At 46.7% G+C, this 17235-nt stretch overlaps 2 protein-coding genes across 2 annotated transcripts in view; one reads left to right on the top strand and one right to left on the bottom strand.

The window, feature by feature from the left end:
• Window positions 1–3206: 3206 nt before the first annotated feature.
• LOC115326221 (solute carrier family 22 member 6-B-like) lies at window positions 3207–5091 on the bottom strand. Its single transcript, XM_040209858.3, has one exon. The coding sequence runs from the start codon at window positions 4965–4967 to the stop codon at window positions 3270–3272; it is 1698 nt and encodes a 565-aa protein (XP_040065792.3). The 5' UTR covers window positions 4968–5091; the 3' UTR covers window positions 3207–3269.
• Window positions 5092–16313: 11222 nt separating this feature from the next.
• Window positions 16314–17235, top strand: part of LOC120851088 (cytochrome P450 3A8-like) — a 67530-nt gene continuing 66608 nt past the window's right edge. The window contains exon 1 of the mRNA XM_040223639.3: window positions 16314–16460. Coding sequence (XP_040079573.1) covers window positions 16396–16460 — 65 coding nt within the window. The 5' untranslated portion in view covers window positions 16314–16395. The remainder of the gene's footprint in view (window positions 16461–17235) is intronic.

Raw genomic sequence — 17235 nt, 5'->3', positions numbered from 1 at the left:
GCCTGACACGAGTGACGAGAGACAAGGCTGAGCGCGCGCTCTCGTGAAGCGGCCGCCAACGGCTATCTATTGCCTAATTCGCGTGGTCATTTCCCGGCAAAATATTTTGCCATATCCTCGTCAAGGGCGTTCGCGTGGTCAAAGGCTGGCGTGTGCAAGCTGTTCGGGTGGCGCTTCTCAGGCGTGTGCGGCAATTTACCAGCACATTTGTTTCCCGAGCTCCAAGAGGTCGGGTAGCTTGTCTCCCAGACTGTATCCGGTATCATCACATCCGATTGGGGAAAGGGAATCAAACTAATGGCGAATTCGGGTGGTCAATCGCCGGCGAGCTCACGCCGGCGGCACAGGCAACGAAAACCGCGCCAGCGGCGCACCACGTGACCCTCTCCACCCGAACACAAAGCGCCTGCAACTGGCGTTTTCGTCTGCCTGGGTCGCGCGTGAACTTCGTTAACTTCTTCCACGATTATTTTATGATACAATAGACACGCTCTAGGCATCAGCAACATATATTCGGACTCTGAGATGTGGGTAAACAAATTGTAATATATTTTGTTTAGATTCTCGAGGAACTGTTGCCATCTTACAAGGATCCTAGAAGGCTCACCAGCGTCGCCATTTTATATTCCATTTTCTTGTTATTACCTTTTTGCTGGAATCCTCAGCATTTTGATTTGACCCAGCCCTCTAAAATAGTAATGCGCGTTCAAGTGTCGAGCTGCAGTACTATCAATACATTTTTTACAGCGGTGTAATAACACGGTGTGTCCCATAGGAAACTGATCTTGCGGAAGCTTCCTTTAAAATATTTTATCTTTTTCTCCGTTGTTTTTGCTGTCTTTCTCGGACCACAGAGGGGTGTCTGTCTCAATGGCTTCGTTTTCTACTCAAACACGCTCTCGGCGACCACTGTTTCGTTTGGTTCCCTTTCCCGATTCGGATATGACGATACCGGATACAGTCTGGCAGACAAGCTGCCCGACCTCTTGGAGCTCGGGCAAAAATTGTGCCGGTAAATTGCCAGCACACGCCTGAGAACTGCCACCCGAACGGCGCGCACTCGCTAGCCTTTGACCACACGAACGCCCTTGGCGGAGATAGGGCAAAATATTTTGCCGGGAAATGACCACGCGAATTCGCCATAAAGAATGCTTGCCGAAAGCGGCGAATAGCGGGTTCGAGTGGCAAACGAAGCCATCAAGACAAACACCCATTTGTGCTCCGAGACAAAATAGCGAAAACAACAAAGATAAAGCTAATTTTATGTTTCAGAGAAAGCCAATATTTTTGGAAGAATTTTTTCAGCTTGCGCAAGGTAAGTTTTCTCTGAGACACGGACTGCATCATACATTAGTTTGTTTTAAGACTGTGTAATAATACGTTATTACGCCGCTGAAAAAAAAATGTATGCATGATGCAGTTCAATACTCAAATACTCATTTCAATTTCAAGGAGGGTGGGCGCAATGAGAAAACTGAGGATTCCACAAACGGCAATGACAATAAACAGAATATGAAAATCGACGCTGGCAAGCCACGATGGGACCCTTGTGTTATGGCGACAGTTCCTCGGAAATCCAAACACTGGTAATAAAAATTTGACGCGTGTGCGGACAGTCCCACACCGATTTATTAATCTGTCTTTCATTTAACTTTATAATTTAAGATCCTCCAAGCTGTGCGAATCGCGGTAATATTAATAATTTGAAAACTATTGTAAAGCCGCTTGTGTTTACACATGTCTCAAGGAGTCAGATTTTATATTGTTGGCACATCCAGCGTTCCTATTGTACCATAGAATAACCGAGGAAGTAGTTAACAAAGCTCACGCGCGACCCAGGCAAATAAAAACGCCAGTTGCCGGCGCTTTCTGTTCGGGGGATCTAGGGTGCCTGCATGTCTGTCTCAGGGTGAAGACATCCATTGTTGCACTGAACGTGCCAGCGCGTGACGCTCTCGCCCACTCGGTGCATAACTTGGGCGGTAAAATGGCGTCCATACATTACCCAAAGCTACGCGCTCGAGCTGAGTGACACCGGATTGCGCGCACTTCAAAAGGCATGAAAAACAATTGAGCGGAAAAATGGCTGAGATGTCACCACTCAAGCAAAGGCGCGCGTGTGTATAAAGGCACTCTAGGGGGATCGGTGGCCGAGTGGTCTATACTTCGTTTCACTTTATCTGGGAGCGAAGCCAAAGCTAGAAGCGCGAGACCAGCGCCTTTTGCGTTTCTCCCCAGCTCGCGCGCTCCAGCAAAGTCTGAACGCATGGAGCTTTCGTGCTCGCGCTTCCAGCTTTGCCTTCGCTCGCACATAAGGTGAAACGAAGTATAGCGCACACCAGCTCGGAGCACCTGGAGCGAAAAATCGCGCTGCTGAACCCAGGGATCCTGGATTCAAACCCCGCCTCTGCCCGTTTCGATCTGGATGAGAATCGTGCCGGTGTGCGGTCGTGTATCACTTCTGCGTGGTGGACGATAAAACCCCAGGTTAGCGGTTGTACCGCACTGACTAAATTGCTCATCTACATTTGAGACATCAGACGCCCACTGAGGCAGACTAGCTTCCGGCCGTATAAACATACACACAACAATTTGCTTTGCTTTTGCGCTTTGTGTTCGGGCGGAGAGGGTCACAAGGTGCTCCGCTGGCGCGTTTTTGGTCGCCGGTGCCACAAACAAGGGCTCGCCGGCTATTCACCGCCGAGTTCGCAATATGAGTCGTTTTGCCCAGCCCAATGGGAGAATGAGCATTATTTTTGTTATTATTTTTTTTTGCGGTTAAAGATGCTGTCGGCTCCGCTCAATGGTATAGTTAATGTTTTCAAATTAAAACTGTCTACAGACCAGTGATTTCACTACGCACACCCTAGGGCCCCCTCCCCCTTGTTTTTCTGGGGGCACCCCTTAATTCCCAACGCCTCCTCTATTCTCAGTGCCCCCCTCCTCTTTTAACACCCCTCCGCCCCCCCCCCCCCCTTTCCCTAAAGATATAGGTAACCCCTAATTTCAATTCCTAGGGAAACCCCCGCTACAGACGTGTTCGAAGCATTCATATGTACAAAGAAAACATTTTTCAAACATTTTTTAGGCGTGTACACAGGGATTTCTGTCATTGTGTCTGAAGCGCAAGTTTTTTGTATGATGCATCAGCAGTGCACTTGCGGATTCGGGGGAGACGCGTATACAAGATGACGCCACTGACACATTGCACGTTTTTCTTTTATAAAGCGCTCCATCATATAAAGCAGCTTTAATAAAACAAATTGCGTCTACGATTTCTTAGAAACATTTGGATGCGACGAAAAAGATCTGAGACGCGTAAAGTCTTCTCTGGCTGGCACCTGCCACATGTCCTCAAGTTCTGTCTCGCGAATGGTGTTGGTGGCCATGACCTTCCGCGTTTCGGGTAAAGCAAGGAAAGCTAAACCGATCAGAGTAAATATCACCGCGCTTACCGCCATGGCGAGAGCTCGATTAATTGGCGGGTTGGGCCCCCTGATCAAGAGCAATAGCACGGCTCCGGTCCTACCGAACATGCAGCCTAAAGAAAAGCTCGTGCCTCGTAGCACGGTGGGAAATATCTCTAACAAATACACGAACATCGCCATTGAAATCATGTCCAGAACAATTCCCTTAATGATAATTGTGACAATGAGCTGGATGCTGTTGTCCTTTTGCCAAACTAGCCAAGCCTGAAAGCCCAGCACAAGCGACAAGTGTAACATGGTGATGCAAAGTATCTTGCGCCGGCTCATGTAGTGCAGGACATACAAGAAAGCTGCGGAGACAGGTAGCCGCGCAACCATTAGGGTTATGTGCCCCGTCCGGTTTTCTACTAAGGTCTTGTCAAAATAGGTGTCGTAGTAGTGAAGAGTCGTCATGAGCGTACAGGAAAAAAGGATGACGGAGCGAAAACGCAGAGAGCTGTTCAGCACAAGGTCAAGGGGGCTCGATTGTTGAACGCTCGTTTGCGTGTTGCCCCTCCGCAATGTCTCGTACTTGATCTTATTCATCTTGGCCTGCACGTCGTCCAGGGGATAGCCATTGACCCTGGCAGCCGATATCACGGCGCGCTCGGTGCGTTCGACGTCGCCCAATCCCAGCAGCCAACACGGAGACTCTTCATTGGCGTAGGAGGCGAACAGGAGGATGCATGTCGGCACCATAAGTACCGTCTGAGCAACCCTCCAGTGTTTACCTACCGCCAGTAAGAGGAAATGGAACAGTGGCAGCGCTGCAGATGTGCATGAGGCGGCAAAGGCGCAGAAGACGACGCGATGTGTTGTCATTGTTACCTCGAACAGCAAAACGGACCCCATGCTCATAACCGTCAGAGATGCCACCGATGTAAGAAAGCGCAAGATGATAAATGTAAGAACCGTGTTGGAGAAGATTGTGGCCGTGCCGGAGGCGACTTTAAGTAACAGCGCGACCATGAAGACAGGTTTGCGGCCAAGGCTGTCCCCGAAGCACCCGATCACGCTCCCGGCGATGGCTCCTCCGTAGTATACGAGCGAATGGAGCAAAAGGAGCCGGCGTCTGTGGCAAACCAGGTTCCACTCGCTGACGATGGACTTCCCCGCGGTCGCCAGGTCGTAGTCCCACTCGTCGCAGAAGACCACGGTCCGGTTCTCCGTGGCATTTCCCGCGTCCAGTAGAGGCTCGTAGCGGGTGCATTTGCTGAACGTGCCGTCCGGTTCCACGGGGATACTCTGGTTCTTCCAGACGTCGGTCTGCATGAAAGCAAGCTCCGGCGGTGGTCTGCACCAGTGTTCCACGGGCCGTGCGAATACCACGGCGGCGAAACCGTTGCTTACTGCGATGAAGATGGAAAGCGCGGCGCACAGCAGTGCCAGCCGTTGGAAAGTGCCGTGTCCGAAAACAAGCGCTGTATCCAATGGGGCAGTCGGGGCGCTGGCGGTGCGGTCTCGGGTCAGAAGAGAAGAGGCCTTCATGTTGCGAAGCATCTGGCCAAAGCGTAGAGTCGAATGAAGAACACGCGATCTGAAAGTGCTCGCGACACTCGTTCTTTGGCATGCTTCTTTGTTCTTTGGCACGCCTCACGCACGCGCCAGATTATATCCGCCATTGCCGACCTCTTGTTTTACCGATATACTGAGCCACTGAAACGGGCGTTGACGAGCCTCCACAAATACTAATGCTGGGTGGTAGGGCGCAGTATAATCTATAATGGCAATAACCTGGCCTTCTATTGCAATAATGAAGCGAAGCAAACGGAATAAGAGTAAAAAAAAGCTGAAGGGCGGTGATGGCGGCGCCCATGCATGGCTGCTGCGAATGCTCTCTATCCGTCGTGCTAAGTGGCGCGGCAGCAGTGAATCTTCAGTGGACTAGAGTATAAAATATTATATCTCACTCTAATGGGCGCCGAAATAGTTCAGTGGCGCCACCTGGCGGGCGCAATCCTCTGACGTAGCGAATAGGATTATAGCAGTCGACACGCCAAGTGGTCCCACAGTGTGATTATGCTCGCTTGCTTTTATGCCAAATGATAGCGGTTTATATTGTTTTAATAATGGCGTGTGATGTTTTTCTGAGTTCTGTTTGTTGTCTTACGGCGCCTACGAGCCGCTTTGGTCGACAAAATCCTTTCGAAAACAAGCTTGGAGTTTGACGTGAGAAGTTCAGCCGTGTGCGTCACGGCAGCGCACGTCATGGCTGTTCTTGGCGTCTCTAACTCTTATTTGTTGAATCTGTGGACGCTCCTGTAGAAACAATCGTATTGTTTTCACCAAATTGTAGGACGAGCTGCCACCTGAGCTGTGCACTCGCGCGCTGTTGTGTTGGCGCCGCAAACAGATTGGGTTGTGTGTATGTTTATACAGCCTAGAACTTGGTCTGCCTCAACGGGCGACTTTTCTCTCGGCTGTTGATGATCAATTTATCCAATGCGGTACTGCCGCTAACCTGGTGTCTTTAACATGCACCACGCAGTAGTGATACACGGCCGTACGCCAGTACCATGCTCATCCACATCGAAACGGGCAGGGGTGGGAATTGATGAAGCGAGCTGACAAGCCGAGGAATTTGTACCATCGTCTGCTCTCCTTCCTACTTGCTACGCTACAAACGATGATGATGAAACCTAAAAAAGCGCACCCCTATAGTTCGCGTACACCATCAGCGGCGCCAACTTGTTTGGGCCTTGGACGGGGCAGGTGAGTAGTGAGCCGTCATATGGAATGGGCTCCATTTCATCGGTTTCTTTCGTTGCTGGGTTTTTCTTCAGTTTTTGGTCCCTCTTTCCAGCAGGAGCCTAGAGTGTCTAAAACCACTCTCTATGGCAGCGCTGCCATATTCAGTGGCTCGAGGTTTTCCAGGCTTCTGTAGTTTCAAGTCTCGTTCCTTCACACACATGAAAGGCGCACGCAATAAAGTACGCACTAGTTGCTCTTTCGCGCTTCTTTTATTAAACTGGGTGTTGGTACAGAGACACAAAAAATCTTCTAATTGATGGTCAGTGTAGTCTCTGCTTACGAAATCCGCTGAACTTGGCTGAGCAGAGTCGCTTTCTTCACAGGCTCGGCTGATCAGAATCGCTGTCTTCACAAAGTTGTCCAAAAGGTCAATCACCAACGTTAATCCCATTGCAGTCTCGCGATCGACCCCGTAAGGGTGACGTCACTGGCCCAGACAAACCGTTGTTACGGACGTTGATATGGACTGACACACGTGATTAGATATCGCTCCAAAGGTACGATCGATGAAAAATGAGACGTGGAATTCAAACGATTAAGAATAATAGATATATGGAGCCTAGATCTCACACTTACCGCGACAGGCGTTTGCCGAGAACCGACTATATTTGCGACAATAATTTCCGGTCCTCGAGTCGTCTCGGGATGCCCGTAACAGACGACGAACGCACACAGAATGACTGAAGTGTGTCATCTGGAACCATTTGAATAGTTTGTATCAATATACGATTTTGATCCAGTATTTAATTAGCACATGTGACAGGTATAAAAACACCTTGTCAGGTTCATAAAAGAAAAAAATTGTTTGCGTGCAATCCGAGATATTTTCTTCATGAAAATCATCAGACGTGTGGATAACTGCTAAAACTACGACGAGAGAAGCATCTGCCTTACACGATATCAAAGCAGCTACGTCTGGCACTCTTTTCTATTTCGCAATTGACGTGCATTGTAATGAATGAGCAATTATTTTGACTAAATGAGCGACGGGAGACGCTAGATTTCGCTTCCGGGCGAAATCTAGGGTAGAACTGTCTTTCATACCTGTTCGGAATCATCACAGTGAGAAAAAAAACGTTTTTTGATTGTTCCGTTTTCAGCAAGACCACAAATAGCGAAAGAACTGGGTAAAAACATCTGATAGATCTAAAATGGTTAGGGACAGTTAGCTTCATTATATAAACATGCACTGAAGAAACTTCTGTGACGTCTTGTCCCGCACTTCGATGTTGATACACTTCACGTCGTCCTTAGAACTCATCATCATTATACGTGATTCGGATATGTCGGTCAAAGAGCAGGTATCGATTTGCTTTAGAATTGTTCAAGATAACTTCGAGTTACAGGAGTTGTTTTGTGGCTTTTTATAACTCAGCAGACACGAAAGCGACCACACACTTCGCCATTCTCAAGGACACACCCTGCCGTTTGAGCTTGTTACGATATTACGATGGTGCCGTAAAACATGAGGGGCCATCACAATGGGCTCCAAGTGCTCATGCTACCGAATGAACCCTGAGCGCTGTACGTGCACTGTATGGGGAATGTCCTTAATCTTTTGTTACAGGACTTGAGCCACAGCATGAATGCGTGTCTTTACTTCTTGAGCATGATAACTGATCTCATAACTTTGTAACGTCCGCCTCAAAGCGTGTCGGTTTGTTTCAAGCGCTGCGACAAGAAGGCGAAACTATAGATTTGTAATAACGTTGCGCCACAAGGTGGACCATCAAGGCAGCTCCTCTTCGATCTGTGCTTCTTAATTATAGAGAGCTGATGGTATTTTCCAACAACCTAGTATACGACGAGTCGAATGACGCTGTGCAAAGGCGAGCGGATTCTTGAATGCTGTCGAGATTCCGAACATATTGCAAGCTGAAACTGCTCTTTCTAATATTTTCGTGGTTAGAAACTGTAAATACCGACTTGCAGAAGCCGACACTGCGATTTGACCAAACAGAGAAAATAATAACAGCCGTTAGGGAGAGTTTAGACGAACCAAATATATTATTTTCTCTGTTTTGTAACGAGATATGTGCAGGGGCAGCTGAGCTTGACGTCGACGAACCATCTGTTCCAACGCAAAGAAAAAAAAAAGACTTCGCGCCTATATGGTAATGGATGCGCAGGCCATGTACACCCGTCCTTTGAGTGCATGTATCGAATGTGGTTCTATGAGGTAGTTGACGCGGTGCAGTCCTCGCTAGACGGAAGGTATCCACCTTGGACGTGGCAGCACATGGCTCACATTAAAAGCATTGTAAGAGGTGAACAAAACAGCAGTTACCTCTGTGAGTTTTATGGGACAGATCTTGAGCCTAGACGCACTGAGCTGTATCGTGATATGCAATATGCTCGTGATATATACCGGGTGAAACAAGGAGACGGCAGGCTCTTTAAATCGACCGGAAAATTCGGTTTCTTAACCTATCGCGCTACGACTTTGTGCAGCGTTGCCCACAGATGGTGCATTTTTTTTGCAAAATTTGCAAAGAGCGAACTTACCTGAGGAAAAAGTAAAGAAAGAAAAAGGCTTAGCTTCTATTGAAACGCAGCGACGCCTCCGGTCTGCAAACAAAACGGTGCCGCTTCGCACGGGAGACAAGAGATGGCGCAAGCGGTCGCGACGCCAACTGCCGCCAAAGAACGAGCAGACGACGCCGAGAGTCGGCCCTTTCGCAGACAAGGAACTGGAGTTCCTTGCTGTTACCGCGCCTGTCTTTTTTGTTTCTGCGACTGTCGCCGCCTACGGAACGCGCTCCGCTTTTGAGTCGAAAAGATCGTCTGCTAAAGAGGCCTGCTCTCGGCGCCGTATGCTCGTTCGTTGCGGCGTTCGTTGCGCCATCTCTTGTGTCCAGTGCGAAACGGCACCGTGTTGTTTGAAGACCGATGGCGTCGCTGCGTTTCCATAGGAGCTAAGCCTTTTTCTTTCTTTACTTTTTCCTCAGGTAAGTTCGCTCTTTGCAAATTTTACGAAAAAATGCACCATCTGTGGGCAACGCTGCACAAAGTCGTAGCGCGGTAGGTTAAGAAACCGAATTTTCGGTCGATTTAAAGAGCCTACCGTCTCCTTGTTTCACCCGGTATATTGATATTGCGAAGCAATTGAATATACCAATCAGCAGATTTCAGGATGTTGTAGAGGTGTTCTTGGGTGCTAGCGGCGAAGAGTTAAGGGCCCTCTTGCCAGAAATGGCGAAGCTGGTTAAAATTGCAATGACACACCTGCACGTCAGAAAGATCATTTTCCGGTCGTTTTCGCATAAAAACGTATTTGAGGTTAACCATGAAACAGACACGCTTAAATCATGTAGCATTTTTGCATGAATAGAAAGATCTTACCCGCAAAATAAACGTTAATTGCATTGCACATGGCTTTATTTAGTGATGAATTAACTGTACGACTAAACACATTTTCATTGAAGGCTGAGCTTTGTGAAAAATTGCAGTGTCCGTCTTTTTCTTTATTTTGCTTGTATAACACGGGCGCTTACACGCTCGCCTTTTATTCCGTTCCGTTACTCTGTAAGTCGCTTGTTCATCTCTTAATGCTGCCTCTCATTTAAGTGTTTGTCTGCATTTGTTTCTCTCCGCTGAGTTTGTTTTTTGATATTTTATAACTGTTAAAAATGTTTTTTGTTGTTGAAATTGTGTGTACTTGCACATTTTCCCTTGATTCTGTCCATCAGATAAAATTGTGTTTAATTAATTGAGTCATGCTTGCGTCATGTAAATTCGTCAAGTGATTATCTCCACGAAGATGACGTGGGGCGACGTTTGGTTTGGTATTTCATTTCCTGAATATAGCATTTGGAGCTACTTTGCTGTATTTAAAAGGAAAGAAATAGCTTCTCGACAAAAATGTCAGTTGTGAATTGACAACAATGATGACGTGTTTGCCTGTTTTCATGTTAAAAAAAAAAAGTAACTGACGATGCCTGAGCGCCTCTGCGTTCGCGAAACTGCTAGGAAGCAGCGTCTCCGCACGGTATGGGAGAGAGGGAGGAGGAGGTAAAATTGGAGGGAGAGAGGGCAATTGGAAAGTGAGGGACTTTTAACCTCCTCGCTTGCCCTGACCACTGGGTCAGGGCAAGCGAGGAGGTTAAAAACATTAGGAGAGGACAATTACAGTGAAACCCGTTTAGAACGAACCCACGTACAGCGAGTTATTGTCGATATCGAACTCACGGAGAATTTAAATAAAAATGCATGTAAAAAGTGCTTTTTATAACGAAAACATATTGGCTATATCGAACCTTTTCCCCCCGAAGAGGCTTCCAAAAACGCGCGAACAAATGTCTTCTAGCCTGTCCCTCCCCCCCCCCCCCTTTCCCCCCAAAAAAATGTAGGAAAGAACAAAAATCCAAAAGCTCAAGTTGCGAACAAAATTGAGCAAAGAGAAGCGATTCAGAAGGGGGAGAAAGCTAAAAAGTACACTCTGCACGCACTCACGCACAGAAAAAAAAAAAAATTTTTTTCATCCCAAAACCGTTTTTCATGAAAAGAAGCGATTCAGAAAAAAAATAAGCTAAAAGAAAAAAAAAAAAAGTTGCACGCGGGAGCGAAGAGATTAAAAAAAAAAAAGAGAAGCTCTCGCCTTAGAACGAACGTATCGTGGAAGCTCGTTGTAAATGGTTATTGCTATATCGAATTACTTGGTATATCGCACTGATCGTAGCGTTTCCCGCTCTTCGTTATAAATGGGTTTGAGTGTAATCATCATGTAACAGCTGAGACTGTGGCACGGAAAGATTAAGGAACTTTCAAGCCGAAGAGGAAGATAACAGAAGAGAACGTCTCAATGCTTTGAGACATTCCCTTCTGTTGTCTTTTCCTTCGACTTGAAAGTTCCTTAATTTTTTCCGCACCACAGTACCAGGTGCCACATTATGATCAAGTATCGTTATCTAATACAAATGAAATTTGCATAACTTATCTGCCTTCAAAATCTGCCTAAAATATGAACTTTGTCCTGATGTAGCCTGATTAGTTTAACTAACCAGGTTATATCAAATAAACGTCGAGAAAAACAACAAAAAAAAACTATTACGTTTACTAGCCGTCGTTCAACGCGATTACAAAATTATAAATTAAAATCTAAAAATATATAGACTCATATGAATATTTAGGAGTTCACCTATCTGCAAACCTATCCTACAACACCCATATAGAATACGTTAGTGAAAGTGCTCATCTAGCCTTAAGTTTCATATGAAGGCATTTGTTAATGGCAACGGTGGAAACTAAACTCATTGCGTACACTACTTTTATTAGGCCTAAGTTCGAATATGCATCTGTTATTTGGAACCCGTATCAAGCATATGTATTTGACAGTCTTGAATCTGTACGAAACAGGGCAACTCGGTTCATACTAAGAGCACATTCATCTATACGTGTTACACAGCCTCAAACAAGATTCTATCGGTTTATTGGCGCTGATTCAGGGGAGGTATCTTGCGAGGTCATCTCTTTTCCCAAAAATGTTTCATAGCTCATTTGAATTTCGTCAATATCGCGTCCTACCACCTGCACGCATTTTTCCTCGTCATGATCAACCCAACAAAGTGTCCATTCGTTTCGACGTAAAGTACCTCGATACGTGTTCGTTTTTGTTTTTTTTTTCACAAGTAACAACAACCCATACAAATGACAAAGCACATTCCGCTGGAACAAAATGGCTGCATTTAGTTCAAGCCTCTGCTGTGCGTCGCTATTCGCTTTATAAAACTTGCATCGTCACACATTCGGCGCTTCAAAGAATTTCGCTACTTGTAAGAAGTTATCATGTATAGGAACTTTAGTCTCCCGAAGACTAACTTTTTATTTTAATTTTCCCCCTTAGTTCTGGCCACGACTGACTGGAATGAGTTAGCAAGTGAAATAGTTCTGACCCTAAATGCCGATCACTTCATGTCGCTGCTGCGTAACTCACGGTGGCTGTATCTCGAAACAACCCATTCTGATTTGAACCCTTCTTGTTGGATCCCAATCGCAAAACGCCCTTCGCGTTTAAAGGGGCTGTGCAACAATATTAGCGTCGAAAGAAATCACAGCCTGTAGTTATTATCCTATGTGCCTTGCCCTAGGTGACAGAAAACACCCAACCTTCTTCGGAAATGTTGTGATTTCAGAGAGGGCTGTGCAGAGAGGGGTGTGCAAACAGTCAAGCGAGCGCTGCTCAAGCAAGTACTTGAAGACGACCTCCAAGGAAAGAGAAGGAATATCCAGGAGAAGTTGTCGTGTTTCCTACTTGCCTACAGGACGACACCACACACAAGTACTGGAAAGGCCCCTGCAGAGCTGTTCCTGGGTCGGCTTCCGCGGACCCGACTCTCGCAGCTCAAGCCAGGTGCAACGTCCCTTCCACGACAAGAGAAGCAAAACAAGAAAAAGGAGCTGGCTGACAAGCACGGAGGTCCAACGAAACTCTTTCAAGTGTGCGGCAGAGTTTGGGTCAGAAATGTAAGGGGGGAGAGAGTAAACTGGACTGAAGGAATTTTAAAGAAAGTAATCAGTCCGGTTACATACCTGGTGCGGGTGGCTAACCAGATTCGTTATGTGCATGCTGATCACTTGCGCTTTCGAAGTGAGGGCGAATGTGAGGTGCCTATGCCACTGAATGCTGACAGTGGCCTAGCTGCTCAGGAAGTTCGACGGTCGAGCAGAGCTCGACGCCCTCCAAGTAGATTGGTGTACAAGTATTCCTTTATGTAAGTGTGGAGGAGTGTTGTGTATGTATAAAGCAATGTAACAGGTTCCTATTCTCACCACCAGGGTGCGCTGGGTTTTGCCCTGCAAAATGTGTCTTCGCCATATTAAAATTGTTCTTTGTGTGATGTTCCTCTGCTTAGGAGCTTCTGTTTTTTGGCGCTTCGGCGCGACACAACACTTATATACCTACGGGAGCACACCATCAGACATAAATTTGTCAAGTTAGCCACGCCCAGGCCACGTTTTAAATATTCACTCATCCGTAGATCTCTATCTATGGATGTGTTTGAATATTTTAAACGTGGGCTGGACGGGGACTAACGTGGCGTGTTATGTCTGATGGTGTGCTCCCGTAGATATATAAGTTTGTTTGTTTTTTTCCGAATAAATTCAGTTTAGAGTGCGCCCTGTGTCTTTGTTATTGTACTCTTTATCCGTGCCCCTTCGGCGCTTATTTCCCATGATGTACCAACTGGCCCATCTAAGCATTTTTTTCCAAAGTGCTAGTGCAGGTTCGGTACTTCATTTCTCTTATGGCACTGTTGATGTGAATATGCCGTCGTATGGAGCGTATGGATCATTGAGTTCGTCGTTTGTTATTTGTTGTATGATGGCTAATTCGGGTGGTCATTTCCCGGCAAAATATTTTGACATATCTTCGGCAAGAGAGTTCGCATGGTCAACGGCTTTCCGCTGCAGGACGTGGGTTCCTGTTTACCGCTCTAAGGTAATACTCAAACTCGTTGATTTGACTTTGTGCCGTCCGTCATGCTGCGGATTGGCATGACGTCGAGATGTCATTCTCTAAGAAGCATTTCAGGGCGCAATAAAGTTTTAGGTGCGTTGACTTCATAATGTCATTGGTTCCTTAATTTTAGTTTCTCGTGAACGTATGTTGAAATTATTGTTTTTCCCTAGCCTGATCATGTGCACGGTTAAAATGAGAAACGTCTTTTTGGGAATGGTCAAAACCAGAAAGTATGTTATGAGAAAACTTGAAAGGAGAAAGGTTAAAATGGAGAAAGCTCGTTTTGAGGATGGTCAAAACCCAAAAGTTTGTTTTGAGAACTGTTTAAGTGAGAAAGGAAGAAAGGCGAAAGTTGTTTTGCGCTGGTTTGAGATGAGAAGGTAAAAACGAGAAGGTAAAAATGCGAACGGGTTCAAATGAGAACCCCCCCCCCCCCCCTCACCCTCACGATGACCCGCCTTTTGTAACTATGTTTATCACTGACTTGAGGGGAGCACTCGTGATTAATTTTCGCATATTTTTTATGTGTGCGCTGATTACCGTGACTGTCTATTACGTTCATATTAAAAAATAGCGTAAAAAGGACGGGACCAAAAGACTAAGCAGCACACAGAACAAGCGCTAACTGGCAACTAAAGGTTATTGAACGCTTCCACCTTTGCTATTGTCGTACACGCGCGTAATCTCATATCAACAGAAACCCGGCGAACCGCCAAATCAGTAGATATAATCCGCCCACCGCCTGTTCAAAAATTAGCAAAACAGCTATACTTCGTTTCAGCTTAGGCCCGAGCGCGGCCGATGTTATGAGCCGAAGGGCCAATCAAACAGCGAAAGAGGCACAACGTCATGGCGTGCACTCTACAGTTGATAGGACCACCGGTATTCGCCGTTTCTCTGTGCGTGCTTCTCCGCCGGCTAGTCCTATCAAGCGCAGAGAGCACGCCATGACGTTGCGCTTTTTGCGCTGTCTGATTGGCCCTTCGGCCCATAACATCGGCCGCGCCCGGAGATAAGGTGAAACAAAGTATAGATCACCCCACCGCAGAACCCGAACGAGGAAAGGAAAACGCCTCCAGCAAGTCTCTCTCTAACCTTCCTTTGTTGTGCCCCTCCACCTGCGCACCGTCCAGCATCGGGGAACACCCCACAAGTTTTACGATGCCCCGGCAAGTGACGACCGTAATTGTTGCCAAGAGAAGCCACATGTTCTCGAAGTCTGTCATCTCAGCAACGTCCCCGTCTGGCCTATCTAACAGAGGGTGGGCGGATTATATCTTCTGATTTGGCGGTACGCCGGGTTTCTGTTGGGATGAGATTACGCGCGTGCACGGCGATAGCAAAGGTGGAAGCGTTCATTAACCTTTAGTTGCCAGTTAGCGTTCAATAACCTTTAGTTGCCAGTTCTTTGTCTTTTGTTCCCGTCTTTTTTTGCGCTATTTTTAATACGAATGTCATTTACCAACTTGCCCAGCAGACTAAGCTTTTAAAATATCTATTATGAATTTGTTTCGGAATTATCGACTTGAATTTATCGTTTTCTGTGTGTGCGCACGCGTTGGTGCCAGTAATTATTGATTGCGAATTTTAGTTTTTGATATACATTTTGAGGTGATATTTTTTTACTTCTTTTTATCGATAGATATTGCATAATTATTTATTTGATTTCTTAAGATTCCCCCTTTATGTATGCCCCGCCGGGGCCTTTAGAGGTACCTAAATAAATAATTATTAAATAATGCTGTAAGTCTCATTCGCAAAAACTATGGAAAGGATTAAGACAAACTGAAATACTGAAATTACGAAATAAACATATATCTGTAAACTGGAAGATCTGAGGAATTCAATAAAGTACAAAAGAAAGCTCTAGAAGGATTTATAGCCTCGTATTTTACTTTCAATTTTCCTATAAGTACTCCAATGCAACTGAAGACAATGTAGCGATTGAGAAGTGGGCCCGCCGGTGGCCAAAAAAGTCCACCATAGGTGCCGCTAAGGCGGCTGCGTAAAAACAACAACAACAGAGTAAGCATAGGTTTCTGCGGCCACAAATACGTTTCTGAGTTCCGTACTCGATGGAGCCGCTCGCCAATCTTGTCTGCTTCACCAACACCGAGAAGAAAGGCCAGTTAAGCGTCTGCATTCACGCTAATGAGGAGATGGGCTAATCAACATGGCGGAACGCGCGCCTCAACCGGAAGTGCGCGTCGCGGCGCTCGCCGTGGTGCGTGTCCTCATGTCTATGTCGTGCTCCTGTAGCAAGCAGATAACACCCCTTCGATCCTTAAGCGCCCTGACGGTCGACCACCTAAAAGACGAGGCCCGCGCTCGACATCATCGTTAGTGCGTACCCGACACGCCCGGAGTGGCAAAAACGCTGAAGCTCGGCTAGAGTCGCTGCAACGGCAGACGCGTCCGTCTTGGCGTGGCCGCGTGCTAGGGTCCTGTTCGTTGTGAGACAGCGAGACGGGTTGGCAACGGTGAGGACGTTTTGGAAGGAGAAGGTGCTGCCCTTCTTCTAGATAGTGTAGGCCGAGGGCAGTCGGAGAGTTTCTCGCGGGCGTGTTGTCGTGCTGCGCCGGTTGGTCGGTTTATTCCCTGGTGACTCTTTTGTTCCCTAACTCGAGTTTAAAAACATTTGAGAAGGTGGCAGGAGTGTGCTATTCCGCATAATTGCGTCGTTCTGAGCGCCCCGAACGAGGCGTCGACGGGCGAAAGATGAAGCTCCTGGGCGTTCCGGATTGGATCATCTTGGTGGCGACAGCCCTCGTCCTGCTGTACTTGTAAGCGATGCACTCATTCTATTACTAGAGAGGAGGGACTCACAGAAGTCACCTCTTCTTACAAAGCACGCACCAGCGAGCGCTAGTTTCTTTTTTTTTTTTTCTTACTTATTTTTTTTTATAATTGTGCCGCTATTATCAACATCGAAATACTCTATTTCACACTAGATGTCCGAGCGCACTAGCCGACACTAGAACTCCATGGGCCAATCAGTCAGCGGCAAAACGGCATCGTCCCGACACTTGTCGTCAATGCAGTGTTACCAACCGTGGGGACATGTGTCACCTGTAGGGACTTTTCTACGGACATAAAATAACCAAAAGGCTCCTGTAGGGACCTTTTTGGTCCAGAGCTGGGCACCGTATAGCCCAAAAGCAGAGAGACGTGAGAAACGTACTCCGGCAGGTAATATTTTTAAAACATATATTCATTAATGCTCTGAACTCATCAGGAAGTTTTACCGTAGCGTTACCGCAGGTTACCCTTAACGAATACGGCACCGCACTGGGGAGCAGACTTGTAATAGCGCAGGCTCACCGTAGCAATACCGCACCGTACGCGGAACACGGTCAAGGTTGGTATACACAATCCCGTTTTCTGACGTAACGGTATACTTTGCTAAAATTTCCTGATGCTACGTTGATATTCCAATCTTCTTATTGAGGTTGCGGCGCGGGAGTAGAAGCAAAATCTGGAAGTGAAATCAAAGGCGGTACGACAGGGCATAAAAAGCGATTCAAAACTACGATGTGCGAAGGAAGAAATATTTGAAAA

This window comes from Ixodes scapularis, unplaced genomic scaffold, assembly GCF_016920785.2.
Source record: "Ixodes scapularis isolate PalLabHiFi unplaced genomic scaffold, ASM1692078v2 PGA_scaffold10__122_contigs__length_95168666, whole genome shotgun sequence".
NCBI classification, from domain to species: Eukaryota; Metazoa; Arthropoda; class Arachnida; order Ixodida; family Ixodidae; genus Ixodes; species Ixodes scapularis.
This window is presented reverse-complemented; position numbering and strand designations above follow the sequence as displayed.